Source organism: Peromyscus californicus, unplaced genomic scaffold, assembly GCF_007827085.1.
Source record: "Peromyscus californicus insignis strain IS unplaced genomic scaffold, ASM782708v3 Scaffold_8__1_contigs__length_139910024, whole genome shotgun sequence".
Taxonomy (NCBI): Eukaryota; Metazoa; Chordata; class Mammalia; order Rodentia; family Cricetidae; genus Peromyscus; species Peromyscus californicus.
In genome coordinates this window covers 116,725,847-116,749,415 of record NW_026294606.1, presented here as the reverse complement: position 1 = coordinate 116,749,415, position 23,569 = coordinate 116,725,847, and the positions used below count along the sequence as shown (strand labels likewise).

At 42.5% G+C, this 23,569-nt stretch overlaps 1 protein-coding gene across 1 annotated transcript in view; it reads left to right on the top strand.

Annotated features, from left to right (window-relative positions):
• Positions 1 to 23,569, top strand: part of Rspry1 (ring finger and SPRY domain containing 1) — a 56,037-nt gene that overhangs the window by 26,038 nt on the left and 6,430 nt on the right. Inside the window, exons 6-13 of the mRNA XM_052727378.1 lie at positions 392 to 450; positions 4,888 to 4,954; positions 6,312 to 6,443; positions 8,035 to 8,150; positions 9,305 to 9,448; positions 16,387 to 16,498; positions 20,482 to 20,584; positions 20,912 to 21,064. Of these exons, the coding sequence (XP_052583338.1) occupies positions 392 to 450; positions 4,888 to 4,954; positions 6,312 to 6,443; positions 8,035 to 8,150; positions 9,305 to 9,448; positions 16,387 to 16,498; positions 20,482 to 20,584; positions 20,912 to 21,064 (886 nt within the window). The remainder of the gene's footprint in view (positions 1 to 391; positions 451 to 4,887; positions 4,955 to 6,311; positions 6,444 to 8,034; positions 8,151 to 9,304; positions 9,449 to 16,386; positions 16,499 to 20,481; positions 20,585 to 20,911; positions 21,065 to 23,569) is intronic.

Here is a 23,569-nt window from a genome sequence, read left to right as displayed (position 1 = left end):
ACGCCTTTAATCCCAGCACTCGGGAGGCAGAGGCAGGCGGATCTCTTGAGTTTGAGGCCAGCCTGGGCTACAGAGCGAGTTCTCGGAAAGGCGCAAAGCTACACAGAGAAATCCTGTCTCGAAAAAAAAAAAAGAAAAGAAAATCAGAACATGTGGGTGCTGGCTCAGACTATCATGGCTCCCCAAGAGCCCTGCAACTAGTCTGTTTATGGTGGACTCAGTTGCCAAGCTGTGAAATGGGGATGATAGTAGGAACAGCCTGAGAGAGGAGGTCTGAGTAACGTGCATAAGAGTACAGAATTCAAGCAAAATAATTTGGTTGTTGTTAGTTAACTAATTTCAAATAGTGTGACACTTTTAATTATGTCCAGTATTTGCTGTGTTTGTCTAGGTCCTGCAAGCATAGGTTTACTTAGCCCAGGAATTTTGGAATATTTGCTACAGTGTCTGGTAAGTAAGACATCAAAGCTTATTATTCTCATCATACAGATTGTCTGTTTTTCTCAAATCACTAGCATAGTCCCTGGTGCAGAGAATAGGGTGAGTTATAAGTTTTATGTACAGGTATTTCCTGGGTATTTATTTATCACCTCCTATGTTTAGAGACAGAAAGGAGAGAGGGAGAGAGGAGAGAGAGGTGGGTGTTTATTACAAGCAAATAACAATTGAATTGGTCTGGTTTTAAATTTAGTCATAAGATAGCTGCTAGTACTTTTTGTGTGTTCTTATAGTCTACCAAAAAGTAATGAAAAATACCACTACCACCCCACATATACACACACACACAGTGGAAACAAAATTCATGGCATTCCAACAACAGGCCAGTTTCCCAGAGTATATAAATCTCTACTCCTGCCCACCCTTCCCTTTACAGTTAAAACTGTCATTGTTGGAGTGTCTGATGTATCACCCATGAAGTTGTGGTTTGCTGAAGCAGCGGCCATGTCATCAGGGGAGAGTGCTGATTGGAAGAATCAGAGGCCATGGTTACCTTTTTAGAGCTTTATTGGGGCGGGGGGGGGGGGGGGGGGGAGGAGAAAGAGAAAGAGGACAGACGGAAGGAAGGAGCGGAAAGGAAAGAGAGGGACACACAGGACCCACCCGCTTTTTAGGCTGGGACACCGTCGAAGGCTAATGACATAATTAAGGACTGAATCCTTACATCCCAGACTTTCCCTTATTATAAAAAAAAAAGCAGGTAGATGGGACTAGGGGTGTCATTCCTCTCAAAAACTGCTTCCAGCTGACTCTTGGATGTCGGTTGGCTCTGGGGGAATGGAGAAGAGTTTTCTGAGGTAGACAGGTGTTGTGGAATGCTGTCTGTCATGTTTGCTCTGGAAACATGTATCCCTCTTGGCTGTGGCTGGGAACTTTTTGTTTGACAAGATGCTTTTAGCTGTTACAGTTTCTTATTTGATGATCTCTGAACTCCGGTTCTGTGGTGGTCCTGTACCATTAGCTGAACAGTGAGTTAGAATGGGGAACTGGGAAGAGAAAAGCTTGTGGTGCATGAGAATTTATTTTTTGGAATTAGGGACAAGGCAAAGATCAGGGCCCTGTCTGTATGCACGTGAGAAACACAAGCAGTGGATCTAGAATGAAGCAATGAGCTCTTATTTTAGCTGGAAATCTTTTTTCATTAAGTAACTCTGAAAGTGCAATTAAATCTGGTGAGGTGGTAAGGCTGTCCTCTGCACCAGACAATAAAGGAGAGGTGACATCTCAAAACTCCCAGGACTGAGTCAGTGGCTCTGGTGTCCAGAAGGAAAGAATCAGATCGCTTCCCTGCTGCGTTCTGGGTTCCCTGCCATGTCTGTAGCCAAGCCTAGGTCTGTTGGAGGTCTTAGCTTAATGTACCCATGCATCTTGGTGCCTGGGGGCAGTCAGCTGACTCTTTGTCTTTCTAGGCAGCACTTTTAACAAGGCTGTTGATGGCCTGGCAGGGCATTCACTAGCCCGTGGCCTTTTCCTCACTTAAAACAGGGACCCAACAGCTTTTGGGAGTCAGCGAGTGCCAGCACTTGGCAATTTTGTTTTTGGACTTTTATCTTTTCCCTGGCACACCTTAAATGCCACAGATGACTCTTTTGCCTGTGGGGTCAGGAGCCTTGCTCTCCAGATGCTTAAGTTTTAGTCGGGGAGGTCTGGGGAACAAGAGACGGATTTTATTCCATGTCCTGAATTTTTTTTTTTTCCTGATGATTGGTGGCTTAAGGACAGCTTTTGGAGGATCTGCCAGTAGGCAGACTATAAACCAATCCTTTTGGAAGACTTGTCTGAGGCTATAAGCTGATTTTTTAGCGTAAGAACCATCCTGACTACTGTAAACTTATTTGTATGGATCTTAGCTGCCTCAGCTGACCCATCTGTGCTTCTCAAGGCAGTTTGAGAATGAGTGGGTGGAGTTAAGATGAGTTAGGGCAAGTGGTAGAAACTGCCCAAGCCTGCCCATTTGAGCCTGCCCACTGCCGGCAGAAGTCAGACAGAAAAGGTTGCACGTGGCAGAAGCAGAAGTGGGAAGGGAGAAGGGATTAGAACTTTAGCAGAAAGCTTGGAGATAAAGTAACTCTTATTTGCCTGGCAGAAGTTCCCATGACTCTGTTATGTGGCCAGGTTTACGCTGTGCCCGCCCCTATCCGCCAATGTAGGTGGTAAATGTATCGTATCTGCCCCTTTGTCTCATGGCTGTAGCCGAGAGAAAAATAAAAAATTAAAATAACAAACCAGGATCAGACTACAGTCTTGGGCGTCCCCAAAGAGTGGAGAGAGATCCATGAATCAGCTCAAGTCACCGTGCCTCTTCGTCAAGGGAAGGTGAGGGCTTGGCTGCACTGCAGTTGGTCCACCGTTGAACCCTAGACACCATTTACCCCCTCGTCAGGAGCAAAAATGTGCCTGCCCTTGCCAGTACAGCCCGAGGACAACCCCCGGGTGTCCGTCACAAAGAATATAGCTCAGACTACAGCCGCGAGAACAGCAGACTCACTGTAGTGATGGCAGCGGTAGCTGTGTGGGGGTCCAGCGGAGGCGGTGAGGGCCACGCGCGCTTGCGCTAGTGGTCTCACAGTCTTGCTGGATGGGGCAGGAGGCAGCAGGCGGCAGCAGTCACAGCAGGTCCTCAGTGTTCGGTGGTGTATCCGAGTCTGAATGGCACCAATGTTGGTTAAACGGTGCGCTGCTCGTGACTGGCTGCCGCCTGCTGCGGCCATGCCGGCAGAGGAGAGTGCTGGTCGGAAGAATCATAGCCATGGTTACCTTTTTAGAACTTTACTGGGAGAGAGAGGGAGAGGGAGAGGGAGAGACATATGGAAGGAAGGAGCGGAAAGGAAAGAGAGGGGCGCACAGAGGGCCCACCCGCTTTTTAGGCTGGGACGCCGTGGAAAGCTGATGACGTAATTAAGGACCGAATCCTTACAGTGACTCCCTGTCACAGCACTTGCCTGCAGTCTGACTAGCCTGTGTTTCTATGTTTCTAAGTTATTTTTGCAAGCCTAGTGAGCATTGGCCTTTTTAAAAACTCTAGTCTAAAAGAATTCATTTGTTGGTGCCTACACAATATGTGATTAAAATAACCCTTACACTGCTCTGAATGAGCACTGGTAGATACCAAAGTAGTAGGAGAGTCATTTACCTTCACAAAGCTCACTGTAACTTAAAGGAATAGAACCATTCAGACAACAGTTAACTTACACTCGACAGGATGTGATCAAGAGCAAATTGCTTCCTGAAGACTGAGTGCTGTAAGAGTTCTGAGAAGATGAAGGGATGGGTGGGTGAGGGTGTGATGGGGTGACAAGGGGCCTGTGGTAATCATGAAAGACAGACTTCCTGATGTGGGCTTAGCTAGCTTATGACCAGGTTAAGATTAGGAACTCACAGTGAGTTTCCTGACTAAAGCATCATGGCAGAAGCCTAGTGACAGTTATCTGAGCAGAGAAGGTGGTGTTCAAAGATAGGAGGACATGAACTGGAGTAGCCATGTGGAAGGTTTGGGGCTGGAAGAGCCAGGCAGGAAGGGTTAAGGATGTGGCGAGGATAAAGATGCTGCAGAGGCTTTGCAGCCGGGAGAACAGTGCTTCTGTGAGCTGTGCTAAGCTTCAGCGGGCACCACAGAGATGCATGGGAATACACTGGTGTTCTAGAACTCTCCGAAGGCTCCCAACATAGCTGGGAGAAAGCAAGAATGTGAGAAGAGAAGATAATAAACATGTAGACCTGATGAGTGGGAACTGATGTGATGTAAACTCAAATGTAAGTTAAGTACACTTCTTGTCTCTCTCCCGTCCTCATCAGCATCTGTAGAATTCCCTGCAGGAACTAGATTAAAACTAAGATATTGCTGGGTGTGGTGGCGCACGCCTTTAGTCCTAGCACTGGGAGGCAGAGGCAGATGGATCTATATGAATTCAAGGCCAGCCTGTTCCGAGACAACCAGAGCTACATAATAGACCCTGTCTCAGACAGACAAACAAAAAACTAAGATGCTAATTGATAGTATCATTATTTGTAATTCTGGAACTGGTATTATCTCTTTGGGTGTACTAAAGGTCATTTTTAACTATAATTCTAGTTTTTTTTTTGGCTTGTTTTAAATGAGTATAAGCATGAACATTATTTTAGTTAATAGAGTCCTAATACACATGTTACTAAGTCTAATAGCACAATACATTTTTAATGAAACACTGCTGAAATGTCCATATCTATAAATTAACTCAATGACTATCTTAATCCTCCAGTAATCAAGTGGACAATTGAGACTTTGAATGAGGGAGACTTTTCTGCTGTCCCAAGTATATAATCTGGCATGTATTAAGTAAGAATCTGAAATTGATACCTTACGGCTCTGCAGGGGTGTGACTTTTGTCTTTATCTTTTGTTGTCTTTCAGAAGTTACAGTCCCACCCCACAGTCATGCTTTTTGCACTGATTGCACTGGAAAAGTTTGCCCAGACAAGTAGGTATAGTGACTTCTTGCACTAATAGTCTTTGGTTATAAAAACGTGAGCCTACACTTTGAACTCCATCAGATGTACATACATTCTGGTTATAAGACCAGCAGAGTATATCAAGAACAAAAACAAAGATTATTCTCAGCTGAGATTCCAAGCATGGTGACTATAACTACTTTTGTAGCTAAAACCTTTGCGCTCAGGGGATGGAGAGATGGGTCAGCAGTTAAGAGTGCTTGCTTTGCAATCAAGAAGACCTGAGTTTGGATCCCAACACTCATTAGCAAGCCCAGCACCTCCTGAATACCCCTGAGGTAAAGAAAGACAAAAGGGTTGCTGAGGCTTGCTGGCTTCCAGCGCAATCAGGAAAATGGAAGCCGCCGCCCCCGCCCCCGCGCCCCCCCCCCCCCCCCCCCCCCCCCCCCCCCCCCGATTCAAGGAGTACTCCTGCCTCAAAAGGAATGGTATTGAGAGATAGACAAGGACATCTGTGCTCTCTTCTGGCTTCCACACATGCCTTACACATGTGTGCATATATTCACACAGACATAAACATGCACATAAAGCACACACACACACACAATTTAAAAAAATAATTGCAGGGACATGATGAAGCTGGAGCGGTGGTTCGGCAATTAAGAGCACTTGATGCTCTTCCAGAGGACTGGAATTTGGTTCCCAGCACCAACATTATTGGGCACCTCACAACCACCTATAACTCCGGCTCCAGGAGATCTGACATGCTCTTCTGGCCTCTCTACAGGCACTCAGGCACACGGGGTTCATTCACAGACTCATTTGCATATTCATAAATAAAAACCTTATGCTGGGCATTATAGTGCATGCCTTTAATCCTAGCACTCAGGCAGCAGAGGCAGTTTGAGTGTGAGGCCAGCCTGGTCTAGGTAGTGAGTTCCAGGACAGCCAGCGATACACAGAGAAACCTTGTCTCAAAAGAACCAAAACAATAATAATAAATAATAAACAAATAAATCTTTTTTTTTTTTTTTTTTTTTTGGTTTTTTCGAGACAGGGTTTCTCTGTGTAGCTTTGCGCCTTTCCTGGAACTCACTTGGTAGTCCAGGCTGGCCTCGAACTCACAGAGATCCGCCTGGCTCTGCCTCCCGAGTGCTGGGATTAAAGGCGTGCGCCACCACCGCCCGGCAAATCTTTTAAAAATAGTAATGAAATTATAGAAAGTAGCCACAACTCTTTGGCTGTGTCATCCCTAGAAGGAAGCATGGAAATTTGTTCTAGTGTCCAAATTCTCTCTTGTCTCTCCTCATTCCTTACCACCACTAACCCGCCCAACACACCTCCTCCTCTTCCATTGTTATTTAAAGATTTCATCCTTCCGAACAGGTGAGAATAAGTTGACTATCTCTGAATCCAGTATTAGTGACCGACTGGTCACCTTGGAGTTGTGGGCTGATGATCCTGATTATCTGAAACGTCAAGTTGGCTTCTGTGCCCAGTGGAGCTTAGACAATCTCTGTAAGTGGGAGTTGTCCTTTATTAAACCATGTTTCTGCTTCTCTATATTAATTTTTTTATTTTATTTATGTTGAGTTGGGAGGATGGTTGTGCATGTATGTAGAGGTTAGAGGACAAATTTCAGGAGTTGGTTCTCTTTTTCCGCCATGTGGGTTCCATGTCATCAGGCAAGTGCCTGTACCTACTGAGCCATCTCAGCAGCCAAGATTTGTTTACATTTCTAAATCCGGGTCTTCAGTAGGATCAATAATAGCCTTCCTTTTGCTGTAATGAGTGGGAGTTCTTAATAAGCTTCTTACTGCAGGGTAGATATACTCTAATAGAAAAGTATCTTAGGCACCATTCAGATGAGAGTTCAATGGAATGTTTCTAAGGCCAGCATTCTCCAGTTCACAGACCTTTACTGACACATGCTGAGTCAGACTCCTTAATTATAGAGCTCTGTCTAAGAACTTGCCAACACACACTTTCCTCACTGCCCTCCAACTAGGTCCAGCTAGTTCCACCTCTGGGCCTGTTCACACTTGCACTTCCTTTGTCTTTTCTTTTTGTGTGTGCATGTGTGGTGTTTCTATTGTCATGTGACAGAACGTTGGACATAAACAACCTCCTGGCAAGAATTACTGATTTGGGTTCATAGTTTCTGCTCTCAGTTTCCATGGCAGGAAGGTGGGAAGAATAGCCTCCTCCGGGAGGCCAGAAAACAGACAGAATGTCTTTTTTTTTTTTTTTTTTTTTTTTTCATTTAGCTTTCAGTGCTAGGAACGTGTTCTAGAACCTTGTTCATGCTAGGAAAGCATTCTGCCACTGAATTATAGCCCCAGCCCTGTTGCCTTCCTTGTACTCTTCTCCTGACCTCAGATGGTCTCTACAAACCCAAACTAATTCTTACTTACACGGTGGAGTTATTTTTAACTTTTTCTCCCCCAAAGGCTACTAGAATACAAACCAAGCTGCTGTACCATTCCATGTCTCTATTACTAGCACTGTGCTAATGCACAGTTAAACACATAACCTCCAGTTTTTTCTCTAACAGCCTATGTAGTGCTAGTTAGAGAGTAATTCTGAGTAAATGCAATTTGGAAGCTAGCTGGGAGTGAAGACAAATAGCTATAATCTTAGCATTTGAGAGGCAAAGGCAGGAGAAACGAGTTCAAGGCCATTCTCAGCTACATAGTGAGTTTAAACCCAACATGAGCAACATTAGACCCTGCCTCCAAAACAAAACAACAACAAACTAACCTGTGCATGGTAGCACACACCTTTAACCCTGTACACGGGAAATAGAGACAGGTAGATCTCTGTCAGTTCAAGGATGGCCTGGTCTACATGACAAGTTCTAGGCCAGTCAGGTACACAGTGAGACCTGCTATTTAGATTTTGTTTCATGCACTCCAGTAGATACAGGGACTGGAAAATACCACACCCCACAGTGCTGCCTTTTCTGGCCTTTGCTTAGGCCATGTAATAGATAAGATGCTAGGCCCTACCAGTTCTCCATTCTTGTATGGCAGCTAGAGATGACCATTTCCCCTTTTTTCCAAACCATCACAGCCTGCCCTAGGAAACATGACCACCTTTTCTTTTGCAGTTTTAAAAGAAGGTAGACAACTAACCTACGAGAAAGTGGACTTGAATAACATTAGGGCCATGCTGAACAGCAATGATGTCAGCGAGTACTTGAAGATCTCACCTCACGGCTTGGAGGTAAAACTTTCACAGACCTTCTAAGGGCTAAAATTACTCTGTTCCCATTTTTCACGCTCTGCTTCAGAACAAAAGCAATGTCTAACAGAGTATGTAGACGCTTTTCTTCTATCTGAAGAGTGGTTAGTGGTAAAAGTGGTAGGGATAGAGAATGCTTTGGGGTATTATCCGTCTGTTACATCCCACATGTTACTGCATCTGTTGTAGCATTACAGTGCTTGTTGACTGGTTCAAATATGTCTGAGTTGTTTGTAGTACTCACAGTTGCTAAATAAGTGCTCCACTACTAAAGTACAGCCCTAGCTAAAGAGATGGTTTTAAACATTTAAAAATATTTTATCTTACGTATATGGATATTTTGCCTGCATGTATGTCTATGTACCAATTCCTTGCCTGGTGCCAGTGGAGGCCAGAAGTCATCAGATCCCCTGGATCTGGAGTTACAGAAATTTGTGAGCTACCATGTGGGTGCTGGGACTCAAACCCACATCCTTTGTAGCCAGTGATCTTAACTGCTAAGCCATCTCTCTTAGCTCTATATCTGCTTTTAATCTTTGCCATTTTGTTCAACTGAAAGTATGAAGACAAGTGTTTCCCAGTGAAGCCTCTCCTTTTGCAAATGCCCACAGAGCCAATTGTGCTAGACCTGGTGCTTCCCTTCCTCGTGCTGAATATTGCCAATTGTATAGTGCAGGTTGATATAAGAGCTGCTTCTGTATAGGAAAGTACCACGGGACAAGGCATTTCAGGATTGTAGTACAATTTGACAATGGCTGCCAAACCCTTCTCTCGTTTGTTTTTGCTGTGAATTATAGGTAGATACCCTGTCTTTACCCTCCCCTGTCTTTGTCTGGTGAAGGCAGTGTTTGCGTTTGTAAAGATTCTGGTCTCAAAGCAGACTCTCTAAGTACTGAAAAACAAAGCCAGTGGCTTTGACTACTTGCAGTTACAACTATCTTTGAAATCCAAGAAGTCAAACTGAAGTAATGATAGGGTTGCTTCACTCAGTTTTATGCTTTTTTAAATCACTGAAAATGGACTGTGGAATCTACTAGGGGCTTTAATAAGGAAAACTCCATCCCACCTTCCCTAGGCCAGTTACTAGGTGGCCGTCAGGCACTGATGAATTGATTTGTACTTCTTGGTTCTGCCAGGCTCGCTGTGATGCCTCCTCCTTTGAGAGTGTACGCTGCACTTTTTGTGTGGACACTGGGGTGTGGTACTACGAAGTAACAGTGGTCACTTCTGGTGTCATGCAGATTGGCTGGGCTACTCGAGACAGCAAGTTTCTCAACCACGTGAGTACGGGGGGGGGGGGGGGGGGGGGGGGGGGGGGGGCGGGGGGGCGGGGCATGCAAACGAGGCAGCAGCAGCTTGCTCTTCTGGTGGATGGGTAGAGATTTCAGATGTGTTTAGTTTTCAGATAAGTTTGCTCAGTAGCTAAGTAGTGCCAGATTTCCTACCAGGCTTGCTATACTGACGTAAGAATAAGAAACAAGTGAAAATGCAGGTCAGCCTCTAGGTTCACCTCAATTTCCTACCTAGAGGTGTGTCTTTATGGCTTTCCTGTAGTTCCAGACATATTTGGGGACCCAGTTATCGAACTGTGACAAGGGATGATTTTTTTTTTTTCCTTTTTTTTTTTTTTTTTTTTTTTTTTTTTTGAGACAGGGTTTCTCTGTGTAGCCCTGACTGTCCTGGAACTTGCTGGCTTCGAACTCAGAGATCCACCTGTCTCTGCCTCTTGAATCCTAGGAGTAAAAGTGTGTGCCACCACAGCCTGGTTGACAATGGATGATTTTACCTTGAGATTAAAGTTTTGGGAACCTTGTAGGGGGACTGAAGAGATGACTTTCCTGCTCATCTCAGAGGACCTGAGTTTGGTTCCTAGCACCCACATGAGGCTGCTAACAACCACTTGTAACTCCAGCTCCAGGAGATCCAACAACCCCTTCTGGCCTCTATGGCTACCCACACACATGTGGCATGCACACACTAACATACATATAAATAAAAAAAAAATAGAAATGCGTCTTTTAAAAAAGGAACCTGGGCTTGGGGATTTAGCTCAGTGGTAGAGCGCTTGCCTAGCAAGTGCAAGACCCTGGGTTCGGTCCTCAGCTCCCGGGGGGGGAGGGGGGGGGCACGGACGGACGGGGACGACACGGACGGTCGGACACCTTTGCTGGATGGTGGTGGCATACACCTTTAATCCCAGCACTTGGAAGGTAGAGGCAGGTGGATGGATCTCTGTGAGCTGGAGGCCAGCCTGTTCTATAGAGTGAGTTCTAGGACAGCCAGGGCTGTTACACAGAGAAACCCTGTTTCAGGAAGGGGAAAAAAGGAAAAAGAAGGGAGAGAGAGAAGTCCTGTCCCAAAGAAAAAAGGGAACCTTGTATAAATTCTCTTTCCATAGCATTAAATATTGGCTGACTTTTCTCATTTGACTTTACCTTGTAATTAATAGGCACATTTATTTTCAATGTGTGTTTATCTTTTGTTATAGAAAGTGCTGAAGTAAAGGGAAGTAAAAGGAAGGCTATAGTAAGCAGGCCTGGGATACCACTGATGTGGAAGTGTTATGGGTCCTTCCTTCAGATGGATACTTTTCCTTTTGGAGATAAGGTCTTGCTAACCTAGATCAATATATATATATATATATATATATATATATATATATATATATATATATACCATCAAACTCATGGTGCTCCTCCTGCTTCAGCCTCCCAAGTGCAGGGATAGAGGCCTGCACCACTACACCTTGTCTAGACAATACCCATTAACACCTAACCCAACTGGCTTTCTCCTCTTAGTCAAATTGTAAGATATTTGAGCTTTCTTCTTGGAGAAAACATGAAATGGCAGTACTGCCAGTACAGCAGGAAGGGCCCTCAGTCCTTGGGAGGCCTAGCCAGCTTCCTTGATAAGACTGAGTCATGGTCCAGGCTGCAGGGTTTGTGGCAATAAAGCCAAAGATAAGGAGTAAATCCCCATTACCAGGCTGGGCTCCCTGGTCAAGGACATAAAGATCTAGTCCCTGGAGGAGATCTGCCTGTTCTTCCTGCCCTTTAAGGAATCCAAGATTATTGACTTTTCCTGGGTGCATCCGTAAAGGATGAGGTTCTAAAGATCTTCCAGGGCAGAAGCAAGAAACTGTTGGCCAAAAGACCAGGTTCAAGGCTTTTGTCACTATTGGGGAGTACAGTGGCCATGTTGGTCTTGATGTTAAGTGTTCTAAGCAGGTAGCCACTGCCATCTGAAGGACCATCATCTTAGCTATGCTTTCCATCATCCTTGTGTAGAGATGCTACTGGGGGAGCAAGATTGGCAAGCCCCGCATCATCCCACACAAGGTGATAGGCCACTGGGGCTCTGTGCTGGTGTGCCTCATAGGGGCAGAGGCACTGGCATCATCTCTGCTCCTGTGTCCAAGAAGCTGCCACTGACAGCAGGTTTTGATAACAGCTACACATCAGCCAGGGGCTGCACTGCCGCCCTGGGCAACTTTGCCACCTTTGATGCCATCTCACAGCTAACCAACTTCTGATCTCTGGAAAGACACTGTTCAGCCAGTCTCCTTATCAGGAATTCACTGACCATCTTGTGAAAACACATACCAGAGTCTCTATTCAGAGGACCCAGGCTTCAGCTGTGGCTACCACTTAGGGTTCTTATACCAGAAAAATAAAGTGAATTAAGTCTGGAAAAAAAAATAAGCTATTGGGAATCAATTCAGCTTTGTTTAGGAATATTTTATAAAACTCCTGGACTACAAAAGGAATAGTTGTAAGGAGAAAGCTAATGGGCAAGGCAGGGCGGGCTGGACTCTTAAACTGTGTGGACTCCATTCTGCTGCTATTTTTGTTTGGGAACCTGCAATATTTGGAAGCCTGAGATTATTTTGAGCTGCTGTGCAGTTAGAAGTTACTAGGTCTGGGAAACAATTCCATTGTCTAGTTTCTAACACTGATTTATCTCTAGTTGCCTGTTAGAAATAGAGTCCTAAAAGTGATTTCTTTTCTAACATTAAAAAATAATCTTGAGCTGTATGTAGTGGCATAGGCCTTTAATCCCAACACTGGCAGAGGCAGGTGGATCTGAGTTTGAGACCAGCTTAGTCTACAGAGTGAGTTCGAGGACAGTCAGAGCTGCTACACAGAGAAACCTTGTCTTGAAAAAATGAACAATAATAATAACAGTAATAATCTTGAGCTGGCATGCAGCCTAGCAAGACCCTGTCTCAAAAACCACCTTCTTTAAGTCTGTCATCTGATTTCTACAACCTTTTTTTAGGTGTCTTTTTTTTTTTCTTTTCACAATTTCCATTTCAAAGATGAGAAAAATTAGTACTGAGAAAAGGAAATAAAGAATAGGACTGAATTCATTCCTATTTTACAACAGATTTTTACTTTCTTTCTAAAAATGAGGAGAATCTGAAAGGATTATCTAGTCTCCTCATTTGAAAGTGATAAAGTAGTCCAGAAATAAAGAAAACAGGGATTCTAAAATGGAGGTCCCTTTTCTCTCTGTTTTTCTACTGGAATTTTCTAGCAGTCACACTAACAATGATGCTTGTCCTTTTTTTTAATGGTCAGTGAAGCTTGTGACTAAAACTATTTCCGCTATAGAGCTGTAGATATTTGACACCTCAAATTAAGACTAAAAATAGTTTCTTGCCCTCCAAATTGCGATAGGCTTTTGGCTTTTTAGATTTACTCTATGTGTGTACGTGTGTGTGTGTGTGTGTGTGTGTGTGTGTATATGCGCGTGTGTGCGCGCACACATTCATGCTGATACATTTGGAGGCCAGAGGAAGACATCAGATCTCCTGCAGCTGGAGTTAAAGTCATTTGTGAGTCACCCAACATGGTTGCTGGAAGCCAAACTCAGATCCTCTGTAAGAGAAAACACTTTTAACCTCTGAGCCACCTCTCTAACCCTGATTATTTTGATTTTTTTTTTTTTAAGCAACAGTTATTTTCCCTGATCCAAGAACTAGTTGAGATCCTGTTAGCTGTTGAAGTCAGATAGGATGTCTTTTTTCAAATGTAAACTTGTTGTTTCCATGATATTATTCTGATAAATATTCATCTTTTCACTTGTATAGGCAGCCTGCAGTTTTATGGCATAAATTATACAGATAACACCTGTTTCAAAGAGTTTAAGTCTCTTTATTTTCACTCTTACTACATGGGTTTCAGTCTCAAACAAATAAAGTTCTGGGTTCCAATATGGAGCACTAAAATGAGAAGCTTCAGGAGAGTTCTTACATAGGACACCTACAAGATAGTTTGTCTTGTGTAGTGTTAGTTTTGATGGGGCATTCTGAGGACTAAAGGTTTATCTAAAATAGCTTTTGCCTTCTCATGAGCATCCAACATAATAGGTCTTTCACATTCTCTCCCATTTAATAATGAAGAGAAAGCATGGTGGTGTATGCCTTTCATGCCTTTAATTCCAGCACTCGGGAGGCAGAGGCAGGTAGATCTCGAGGCCAGCCTGGTTTACAGAGAGAGTTCCAGGACAGCCAGAGCTACACAGAGAAACCCTGTCTCGGAGAGAGGAAAAAGAAAAAAGGCTTGGAAGCCTTTGGGAGCTTCTAGACTCTAAAATAGTAGGAAATAGACTGTGAGGTAATTTTAGAATCTAGAAAAAGGAAATAAAACAGCTAGTGTTTGGAGAGACTACTCTGTTAGAGTGCAGCAACACTGTTACCACAAATAAGCCCTAAAGGGGTAATGGGGGGAGTCTGGTGGGAGGGGCCTGCCAGAGCCTAGTGACTCTTAGTCCACTTGCAGAGCAGGAATCAGGACACAATCTTCGCAATATGCTGAGTGATAGGAAGGTTTGGGGATATTGTATATCAGGGAAAAATGTCTTTCCACTGTATGAGGAAAGGATTCATACTACTCCATTGGTGATAAGCTATAATAAACATCTTTAAATTGCCTCTATTGCTATAATATACATGACTAAGAAATAAGAAATTTAAGAATACCAGAATATCAAGCTAGCTACTCTATTCTCCTAGGGAATCTGACATTGCCAATGGAAACCAACATTAATCCTAAATGTTTTTAAGCTGAAAGAATTTGCTCTAAGATGTAAGCTCATTGAGCATCTCCTTCTTAGCTCTACAGAATTTGATCTGTGATTAAAATTGAATCAGAGTTTCCCCTTGTCCGTAGCTTCACCCAGAGGATCTTGCAAGGTGATGGCTTGACCTCCTAGCAGTCATCTAGGAATTTCTTTTTTTTTTTTCATTTTTATTTGTTTATTTATTTTTTTTCTATTATCAGCTTAATACACTACAAATTCTTTTTTCCCCTTTTCTATTTTAATAAAAAGAAAAAAGGAAAAAAGTTATAACTAATATAAGAAAAACTATGTACAAAAGTACAATAACTATATACCACATATACAAGCAATAAATACCTAAACAATGTCTAGTCCGATTGTATTTGACAAATTCAGAGAAAATGATTCCATTATCTATCCTATTTTGGTAAGTCCAAAATGTACCTGATTCACTTTCTATCCTAACTTATATTACTAACAGAACTATCTTATAACATCTTTCAAATTTATGCGCTTACACCTCTTTAGTGAGTTTCTTTTCTGAAATTCTTAACAAAGAAAACTATAACTATAACTATCTAATCTTCAACTATAACTAACTAATCTTCAACTCCCTCAGAGACCCAAGAAGGAAGTAATATTACCTAATAAAAAATAAAAACAGGAAGTGCATGTAAGCAGCTTCCAAAATAAATGTGAGTTGACAGAAACAGCCAGCTGCCTGAACAGTCACCTGAGGTTTCTCTACAGCGTAGCACTCGGGAGGCAGAGGCAGGCGGATCTCTGTGAGTTCGAGGCCAGCCTAGGCCACAGAGTGAGTTCCAGGAAAGGCACAAATCTATACAGAGAAACCCTGTCTCAAACAAACAAACAAAAAAGAACACATTGATTTTGGGGAGGGGGGGCAGGAGGAGGGAGGACAGGGGAATCTGTGGCTGATATGTAAAATTAAATTAATTATAAAATTAAAAGAAAGAAAGTAAAGGTAAAAAAAATTGTTTGCCTTTGCCTATTTCCCAACACTCAAATTTAGTGTTTTTGTTTTGTTTCGGTTGAGTTTTTGGAGCTGAAGTCTGAGTTCCCGGGCCTCTTTCTAAGTGTGTAGCTAAGTGTGTAGGTTTTTACTTACTGATTTGTTCCACCTCAGGAAGGGTTAGCAGATAGTGTAGCAGAAGCTAAAGGGCTCAAACCAGACCAATGACTAATAGCAATGAACACTTACAAATAAAGATGAATGGACAAAAGGGTAAACTGACTCACAGAGCAACATTACAGCTTCTACAATGAAATTCTTTTCCTTTTTTGGTTTTGTTTGTTTTTTTGTTTGGTTTGGTATTTGGTTTTTCTTTTAAATTTTGCTTTGTTTTAGGGGGGCAGTTGCATGGGCAGAGGGTGATGCCAGGGGATGGGGAGATAAGTGGGATCGGATGCATGATAGGAAATCCACAAAAAAATTAATTAAAGGTAAAAGAATAATAATAATAAAGCTCTCACTTGCCCTTTTCATTTGTTGAGACAGTCTCATGAACCCTCCTAGTCCTACCTCAGCCTCCTAAGTGCTGGATTTAGAGGTGTGCCTGGCTTCTGTTCACCCTTGTATGTTAATAGATAATTCTGGGCAACAATTGAAAGGTAGCAAGTAATAAAAGAAGAAATTGTTGGGAACCTATAAAATTTTCAAATTGGACTGTTACTAAAATAATTTTGAGCTAAGTATCCATTCATAAAATCTGAGGATGTGGGCATTTTGAATCCACCACATTCAAGAAAGTTATTTGCTTGGCCACAGAGAACTGGCGAGGCTAAAGGTCGTAGAAGTTTGGTCCAAACTGAAATCCAAACTGAAAAATTCTTTTCTTAGAACCAGTCTACAAGGAAGCTGCCTACCCTTCAAGAGTCTGTTTCCTCCGTGGTGCTAGTAAGAACTAGATGAACTGGCAAATGAGAGAGGGCCTGCAGCAAAGGAAGCATGGGCAGGCGGTTATTGGCAAAGCCAGTGTCTGTGACCTAGACACTTCTCTGTCAAGTTGTTGATATCTTCCAAGTACCATAGGCTTTCCCTTCATCCAAAAAAGCTTAGGATGCCACGTGCTAGGTCTCCCCAGGTTAGAGTAGGTAGAGTCTTGTTAATCTTCTGTGCCTTTTCTCTCCCCAGGAAGGATACGGCATTGGAGACGATGAGTACTCCTGTGCCTATGATGGCTGCCGGCAGCTGATTTGGTACAATGCCAGAAGTAAGCCTCATGTGCACCCGTGCTGGAAGGAAGGTATTCATTCTTCACTTGAATTTGTCACCCGGGTTAGGACAGCTAGTTCTTAGCAGGCATTTACTATGACAGGCTTTAAAATATCTTCGTAGGAGATTTAGTATCAGTATCACTGCCAGGATTGTGAATGCCATTCCCTGATAAATTTGCCTATTGTGGCAACCCTTCTGAAGCAAAAACATTTCAGAAAATAAATTCGTAGGGTCTGGAGAAATGGCTCATGTGTAGAAACGTGCTGCTTTTCTAGAGGATCTGAGGTCAGTTTCTAGCACATATGTTGGGTGGCTCCCAAATGCCTCTGACTCTAGCTCCAGAGGAATCTAGTACCTTCTAACATCCATAGGCACCTGCACTCGTGTGCTATTTCTGTGAAGAGACACCATGACTATGGCGACTTTACTGAAAGGCTGGCTTTCAGATTCAGAGATTTAGTATATTATTGTCGTGGTGGGAAGCATGGTGGCATGTAGGCAGACATGGTACTAGAGAAGGAGCTAGGAGTTCTACATCTGGATGGACAGGCAGCAGGAAGAGAGAGTGACGGTGGGCCTGGCTTGAGCTTCTGAAACCTCAAAGCCCACCCCCAGTGACATACTTCCTCTACCAAGACCACATCTGTTCCAGTAAGGCCGCACCTACAATAATGCCATGCCCTATGAATCTATAGGGATCATTTTCATTCAAACCACCACAGCATAATTTAAAACAATAAAACTAAATCTTTAAAAAAAAAAAAAAGTGGCACATGCATTTAATCTCAGCACTCCAAAAGGCAGAGGCAAGTGGATCACTGTGAGTTCAAGCACATTCTGGCCTATATACCTAGTTCCAGGCCAGCCAGAGCCACATAATGAGCTGTCACAATGTAAATAAGTAAACAGTAGTTCAGTGGTTAGGAACACTTGCTGCTGCTCCCGAGAAGCTGATTCCAGTTCCTAGCACCCACATCAGGAGACTTAGAACTGCCAGTAACTCCATCTCTGAGGGATCTGACTCCCTTTTCTGGCTAATACTGACTGACACCTATATTCATGTGGCATATATTCACACAAATGCACATACATACACACGAAATAACATTAAAAAATCTTCTGAAAAATAATACAAATTAGAAAAAAATAATGTAATTCTAACTACAAAAACACAAACACAGCCCTCCTTTAGCAGTCGGTCTGTTTTGGGATAGAGTTTCACTCTAGTGCACACAGCCATAGCAGTCACTCTGTACCGTGCTAGATTACAGGTGCGAATCACTATTCCCACTACTCTACAGTTAAGACAGGGCTGTTTGTAACTCAGTGTGGAGCAATTGCCTACTAATCATGAGACCCTGTTTGATGCCCAGTAACGCAGACACAATTACTGTAAAGTCTGGTTTCCTCTTTGTGTTTGTATTTTGAATTAAAGGGGCCATGGGTATGTTAAGGACATTGGAATTGTTGTGACACTAAAATGAGGATATTTTCAGAAGTAAAGTGGCTATAGAATAGGAATTTGGTAGACACAGGCCATGCTGTAAGTAGGGTCATATGGAATTATGTCCCATACATAAGTAAGGAATGGAACCTCTTTCTTCTCAGGATTGGAGCTATATAAGGAAAGTAGCCTAGCTCTTTCTCCATGCATCCTTCTCTCATTTTCCTATGCTAATCAACATTATAAACTGACATGTCAAGCATGTTAAGAAAGCAGGGGTTTGACCACTCACATAGAACTAAATTGATACTATGGAAAAGGAAATGAATGAGTCTGGGAAAACTAGAAGGGCACCCAGGTTTTTTTGTTTTGTTTTGTCTTGGTTTGGTTTTTTGTTTTTTTGGTTTGTTTTTGTTTTTGTTTTGAGACAGTCTCTCTACATAGTCCTGGCTGTCCTGGAACTCATAGAAATCCACCTGCCTCTGCCTCCCAAGTACTGGGATTAAAGTGTACACTACCATGCTCAGCCTGGGCACCTAGATTTTTGAAGATGTGTAGCTTATACATTTCATAGAGGCACTGTCTTCAAAACTTCTTTTTTCAAGGTAGAGCTCATTGTTTAGTCCTGCCTGGGCTGGCGATGGAACCTGGAGCAGTTCTTCTGCTTTTGTTTCCCAAATGCCAGGGTTAGAGGTGTGTACCACCATGCCCAGCTTCTTAAAAATAAATCAGAACTTAAGGAAATATTTCTGAATGCATTTATTATTTTAAAATTTGAAAAATAGAAAACTGCAAAGCAATTTTAATTCCCCCCCCCCTATCCTCGTCTCTCCCTCCAAACACACACACACACATTTTAGTTAGGGTTTCTATTGCTGTGATAGAATACCATGGCCAAAATCAACTTGGATTTATTTCATCTTCTACTTCCTACTAACAGTCCATCACTGAGGGACCTAGAGGCAGGAACTAAAGCAGAAGTCATGGAGGAATGCTGCTTCCTGGCTTGCTCAGTAGCTTTCTTATACATCCCACACCACCTGCCCAGGAATGGCACCACTTACAAAGGGCTGAGCCCTCTTACATCAAAGAAAATGCCCTATAGACTTGCCTACAGGCCAGTCTGATGTGGGATGCTTTCTCTAATGAGTTTCCTCTTCCCAGATAGTTCCCAGTCTGCACTGTCAGGTTGACAGAGTACAAACCAACTAGGACACACACACACACACACGTGTGTGTGCGTTATGTGTGTGTGTGAATAAACATATATGAATATGTGTGGGTGTTTTGCATTCCTGTATGTTTTTATACCATATGTATGTCTGGTGCCTACGGAGGTCAGAGGGGAAATAGAGTTACAGATGGTCATGAACTACCTTGTGAGTTCTGGGATTCAAACTTAGGTCCTCTTCAAAGAACAGCCAGTGTTTTTTGTTTTTTTTTTTTGGTTTTTCAAGACAGGGTTTCTCTGTGTAACTTTGGAGCCTGTCCTGGAACTCACTTTGTAGACCAGGCTGGCCTCAAACTCACAGAGATTCCCTCCCAAATGCTGAAATTAAAGGCATATGCCACCACCGCCTGGCACAGCCAGTGCTCTTAACTGCTGAGCCATTTCTCCAGCTCTAGAGATTTTTTTTAAGCACTTAAATTGGTATGTATGTATGTATGTATGTATTGTCCATTGTTATGCTTCAATTCCTGAACAGGTTTCTAGGTTATGGAAAATAACACTAGTAGAGCTGGAGATGTAGCCCAGGTGATAGAGTGCTTGTCTACCACATATGGAGGCCCTAGGTTCAGGCTCTAGCACTGAGTAATCTTGGATATAGTGGTGTACCTGGTATTCCCAGGACTCGTGAGGTAGAAGCAGAAGGATCAAAAGTTCAAGGTTATCCTCAGCTACATACCAAGTTCAAGGCCAGCCTGAGCTAGAGACACTGTCAAAAAAAAAAAAAAATCCAGAATAACAAAACATGATTGGCTTGGTATGATGGGATGTACCTGTAATCCTAATATTCAGGAGGCTGAAGCAGGAAGATTTCACATTTGAGACCATCTTGGGCTACATAGCCAGTTTGAGGCCAGCTAAGGCTACATACAAAGATCCTGTCTCAGAAAAATCCAAAAACAAACAAAATAACTTTTAATGCTTTTTAATATTTTACTATAAACTAGAACAAAAAAATCAGATCTCGATTTAGAAGATCAGAGTGAATGTATGCCTTCAAAACAAAAACATTTTTGTAGTTAGTTATCTAGAGAATTTTAAATCTTGCCCGAGAGGCAAATCAGCACATAATTTTATCTTACCCAGCATGTACATTTTTTTTTTCACATTTTAGCATCTTGAAATTAGGATGCATCTTATACAATTGATGCTTGTCATGGTTTAATGGAAGCTTTTTTTCTTTAACGATACATGGACATACTGCTCTGTGAGGGTCAGATAAGCCAGCCGCACAGGAAATAAAGATAAGTGTGTTGAATATGTGGCTTAGTACAGGGCCATTGAGGCCCTTTCAGGATCTGGGTAGCACAAGCCTAACAGTGTTTGGTTTATCTTCTAGGAGACACAGTAGGGTTTCTGTTAGACTTGAATGAAAAGCAAATGATCTTCTTTTTAAATGGCAACCAGCTGCCTCCTGAGAAGCAAGTCTTTTCATCCACCGTGTAAGTAGCTCCTTTCAGTCAAAGATTGAGTAGATTCATGGAATGTACTTTGCTCAAGAATGAAAAACCAAACACCTTTGTTCATTTATCTAAGCAATTATGAGAAATGGGTTTATTTCAGTTACTTAGAGCTCCATTTGGTGGGTCCTCAGTGTACAAGAGTTTGATACAGAAAAATAAAGGTGTCTCCCCTGGCTCACAGACCTGTCTGGGTTAGTAGTCTCTGTCCCGCTTCCCTTTTCCCAGAGTGACCTCCTCACAGTGACTCTGCATGTGACCTTGCTTCTTCTGTGAATGCTGCTGACCTCTGTGCTCACTGTTTTGTAGATCGGGATTTTTTGCTGCAGCTAGTTTCATGTCCTATCAACAATGTGAGTTCAATTTTGGAGCAAAACCATTCAAATACCCACCATCTATGAAATTTAGCACTTTTAATGATTACGCCTTCCTAACAGCTGAAGAAAAGATCATTTTGCCAAGGTAAGAGTATGCCCAGGCTCCTTCCAGACCCATCTCATGGAAAATCATAACAGCTTATGGGAGATTTTTTTTCAGCATTGAACAAGTAATTTTGAACAAGTAATCTCACTGAAAAGGTTGACTTTTTGGGAAATATAAATTAGTAAAACAGATCCCAGAAAGATATATATAAACACCAATACTGACCAGGACATAGTGTAAAATTATTTGAAAACAAAAATTGAAAGCTTTTTCTGACAAAAGCAGGTGGTTTTACGAGATCTCCCTCTATCAAATTGTGAGTGATAGCTTCATTATTATTTAAAGCAGCAGTTCTCAACCTGGGGGTCAAAGGACCCTTCTGTAGGGGTCACCTAACACCATTGGAGAATGCAAAAGTTACGAAATAGCAATGAAAACCATTTTATGGTTGGGGGTCACCGCAACATGAAGAACTGTATTAAAGGGTCGAAGCGTTAGGAAGATTGAGAACTACTAATTTAAAGTATTATAGAACCAAGAGGTTAATGTAAAAATCAGAAAAGGGGGTTGTGGATTTAGCTCAGTGGTAGAGTGCTTGCTTAGCAAGCGCAAGGCCCTGGGTTCGATCCTTAGCTCCGGGAAAAAAAAATCAGAAAAGGTCTGGTATGTGACACTAAATCCCAGCACTTGGGAGGCAGAGGTAGAAGAGGTAGAATCATTGTGAGTTTGAAGCCACCCTGGTCTCAGAAGAGAGAGCCTGTCTCAAAAAATAAAAATCAGAAAAATAGAACACATTCTCACACACACACACACACACACACACACACACACACACACACACACACAAATGCAAACTAACTTCACTGGAATATCTGTATAAGATATTAAGATATTAAATCCTTAATATTGGAAAATCAGTACTTCTGTTAACAGATTTGATTTATTGAAACCAACTCCTTTTGGGTTTAAACTGCATAGCAAACATGCTAACACTATTCTACAGCCATTAACACAAGGAAAGCCATCTTAGGTAAAATTTCTTTGCCCTTATTTGACAGAAACTGACACTGGCCTTGTCTCCCTGAGTGAATGTCTGCTTGTCTTCCTTATAAGATGAATATAGTCTGTTCCTTTAGCTAGGGAGAGACTCCAGTGGCTTCCTGGTAATCACTGCATGTTGAAGCCTGTTACACATTGTGAGTTAAAGTTTATCATTTTTTAACAGGGCAGCTGCCTGGACCAGTTTGGGGTAGGGGATTCATATTACTAGTGTTATATCAATAAGATAGACACTCATCCGTCGAGGAGATCATACTGGCCAGGATGTATCTTGTATTAAACCATATGTAATACCCATAAATGTAACTATAATGCAGGGAAATCCTGGCTTCTGTTTTGAAGCAAAACATAGGTATGTAAGCAGCCCTCTTTCTTTACCTTATACCCTGTCTTAGTGACTCAGCGGTTTCAGATGAATAGAACATGTCTCAGTAGGAGTAGCAGAGCCTTGGCAGTATTCTAAGACTATAAAGGCCACTTGCTATGTGTTCAGGCATCTGAGATTTGTTCCTTAGGGCTTCTGTGCAGTTTGTCTTGGTGCTTGACAGAGATTGTGAACTTTGCTCTTGGTGAAAGTCTGAGGTGACACTCCCTCCATCTGTCATACCCCAGTCCTTTGTTTGTCTGCCTGCTTTTTCCTGGAGTGAGGCTCATCATTCATCTGAAGGGCACAACTGATCCATCTGTGAGTTCCCCTGTTTCTTCAGGGTTAAACTTCCCAGAATAGGGCTGAGAAGTCATCTTTTATGGCCAGTTTATGCTTATCAATTTGGTGACTGAATATTCATATAACACTCAGAGTTTGTCCTGTCTTGACTAAGAACAACAGATTACAAGTTAGTTCAGTTCATTCTGAATCTAGACTTTGATGTCCCTGACAGTGACACAGAGGAAGTTATTGATAAAGGCTTGGCCGTGCAGGCCTATAATCCAAGCTACTACAGAAGCTGAAGCAGGAGGATTGCAACTACTACCTGGAATTTTGTTGTTTATATTATGTTTATTCTCTATTCTCTTCATGTATTTTATTAACCTCTTTATTATGCTAAATTCAAATACATTCAAAATTTTAAAAGAATCGTACAGTGAAGCACATACATCCTTAGCTATGGTACTGAGCCACAATGACCACTGCTTCTCCTGTGGCCTTCCCTCATCTATCTGTTAATAACCCTATTTCCATTCCAGTTTCTCTGTTGGCTATTGCCTAGAATGGTCTCTAGACAGCAAGGCTCAATTCCCCCATGGCCCTCACAAGTCTACTAAAGTTTGCTTAGTGAGGCCCTCCTTGGCTGCCATTATCCTAACCCCAATGCCTCTCAACCTGTGAGCACTCCTTTCCTCTTTCCCAGTTGATTTTCTGTCGTGGTATTCATCAGCCTTTAACGTTCTCATTTTTAGTTCTGTCTCCCCCACTGCCACTCTAGAGCTTAGGCTCGATGAAAACAGTTTCTTCTTTCTATTTGTGTGCCCTAGAGTTCAGGC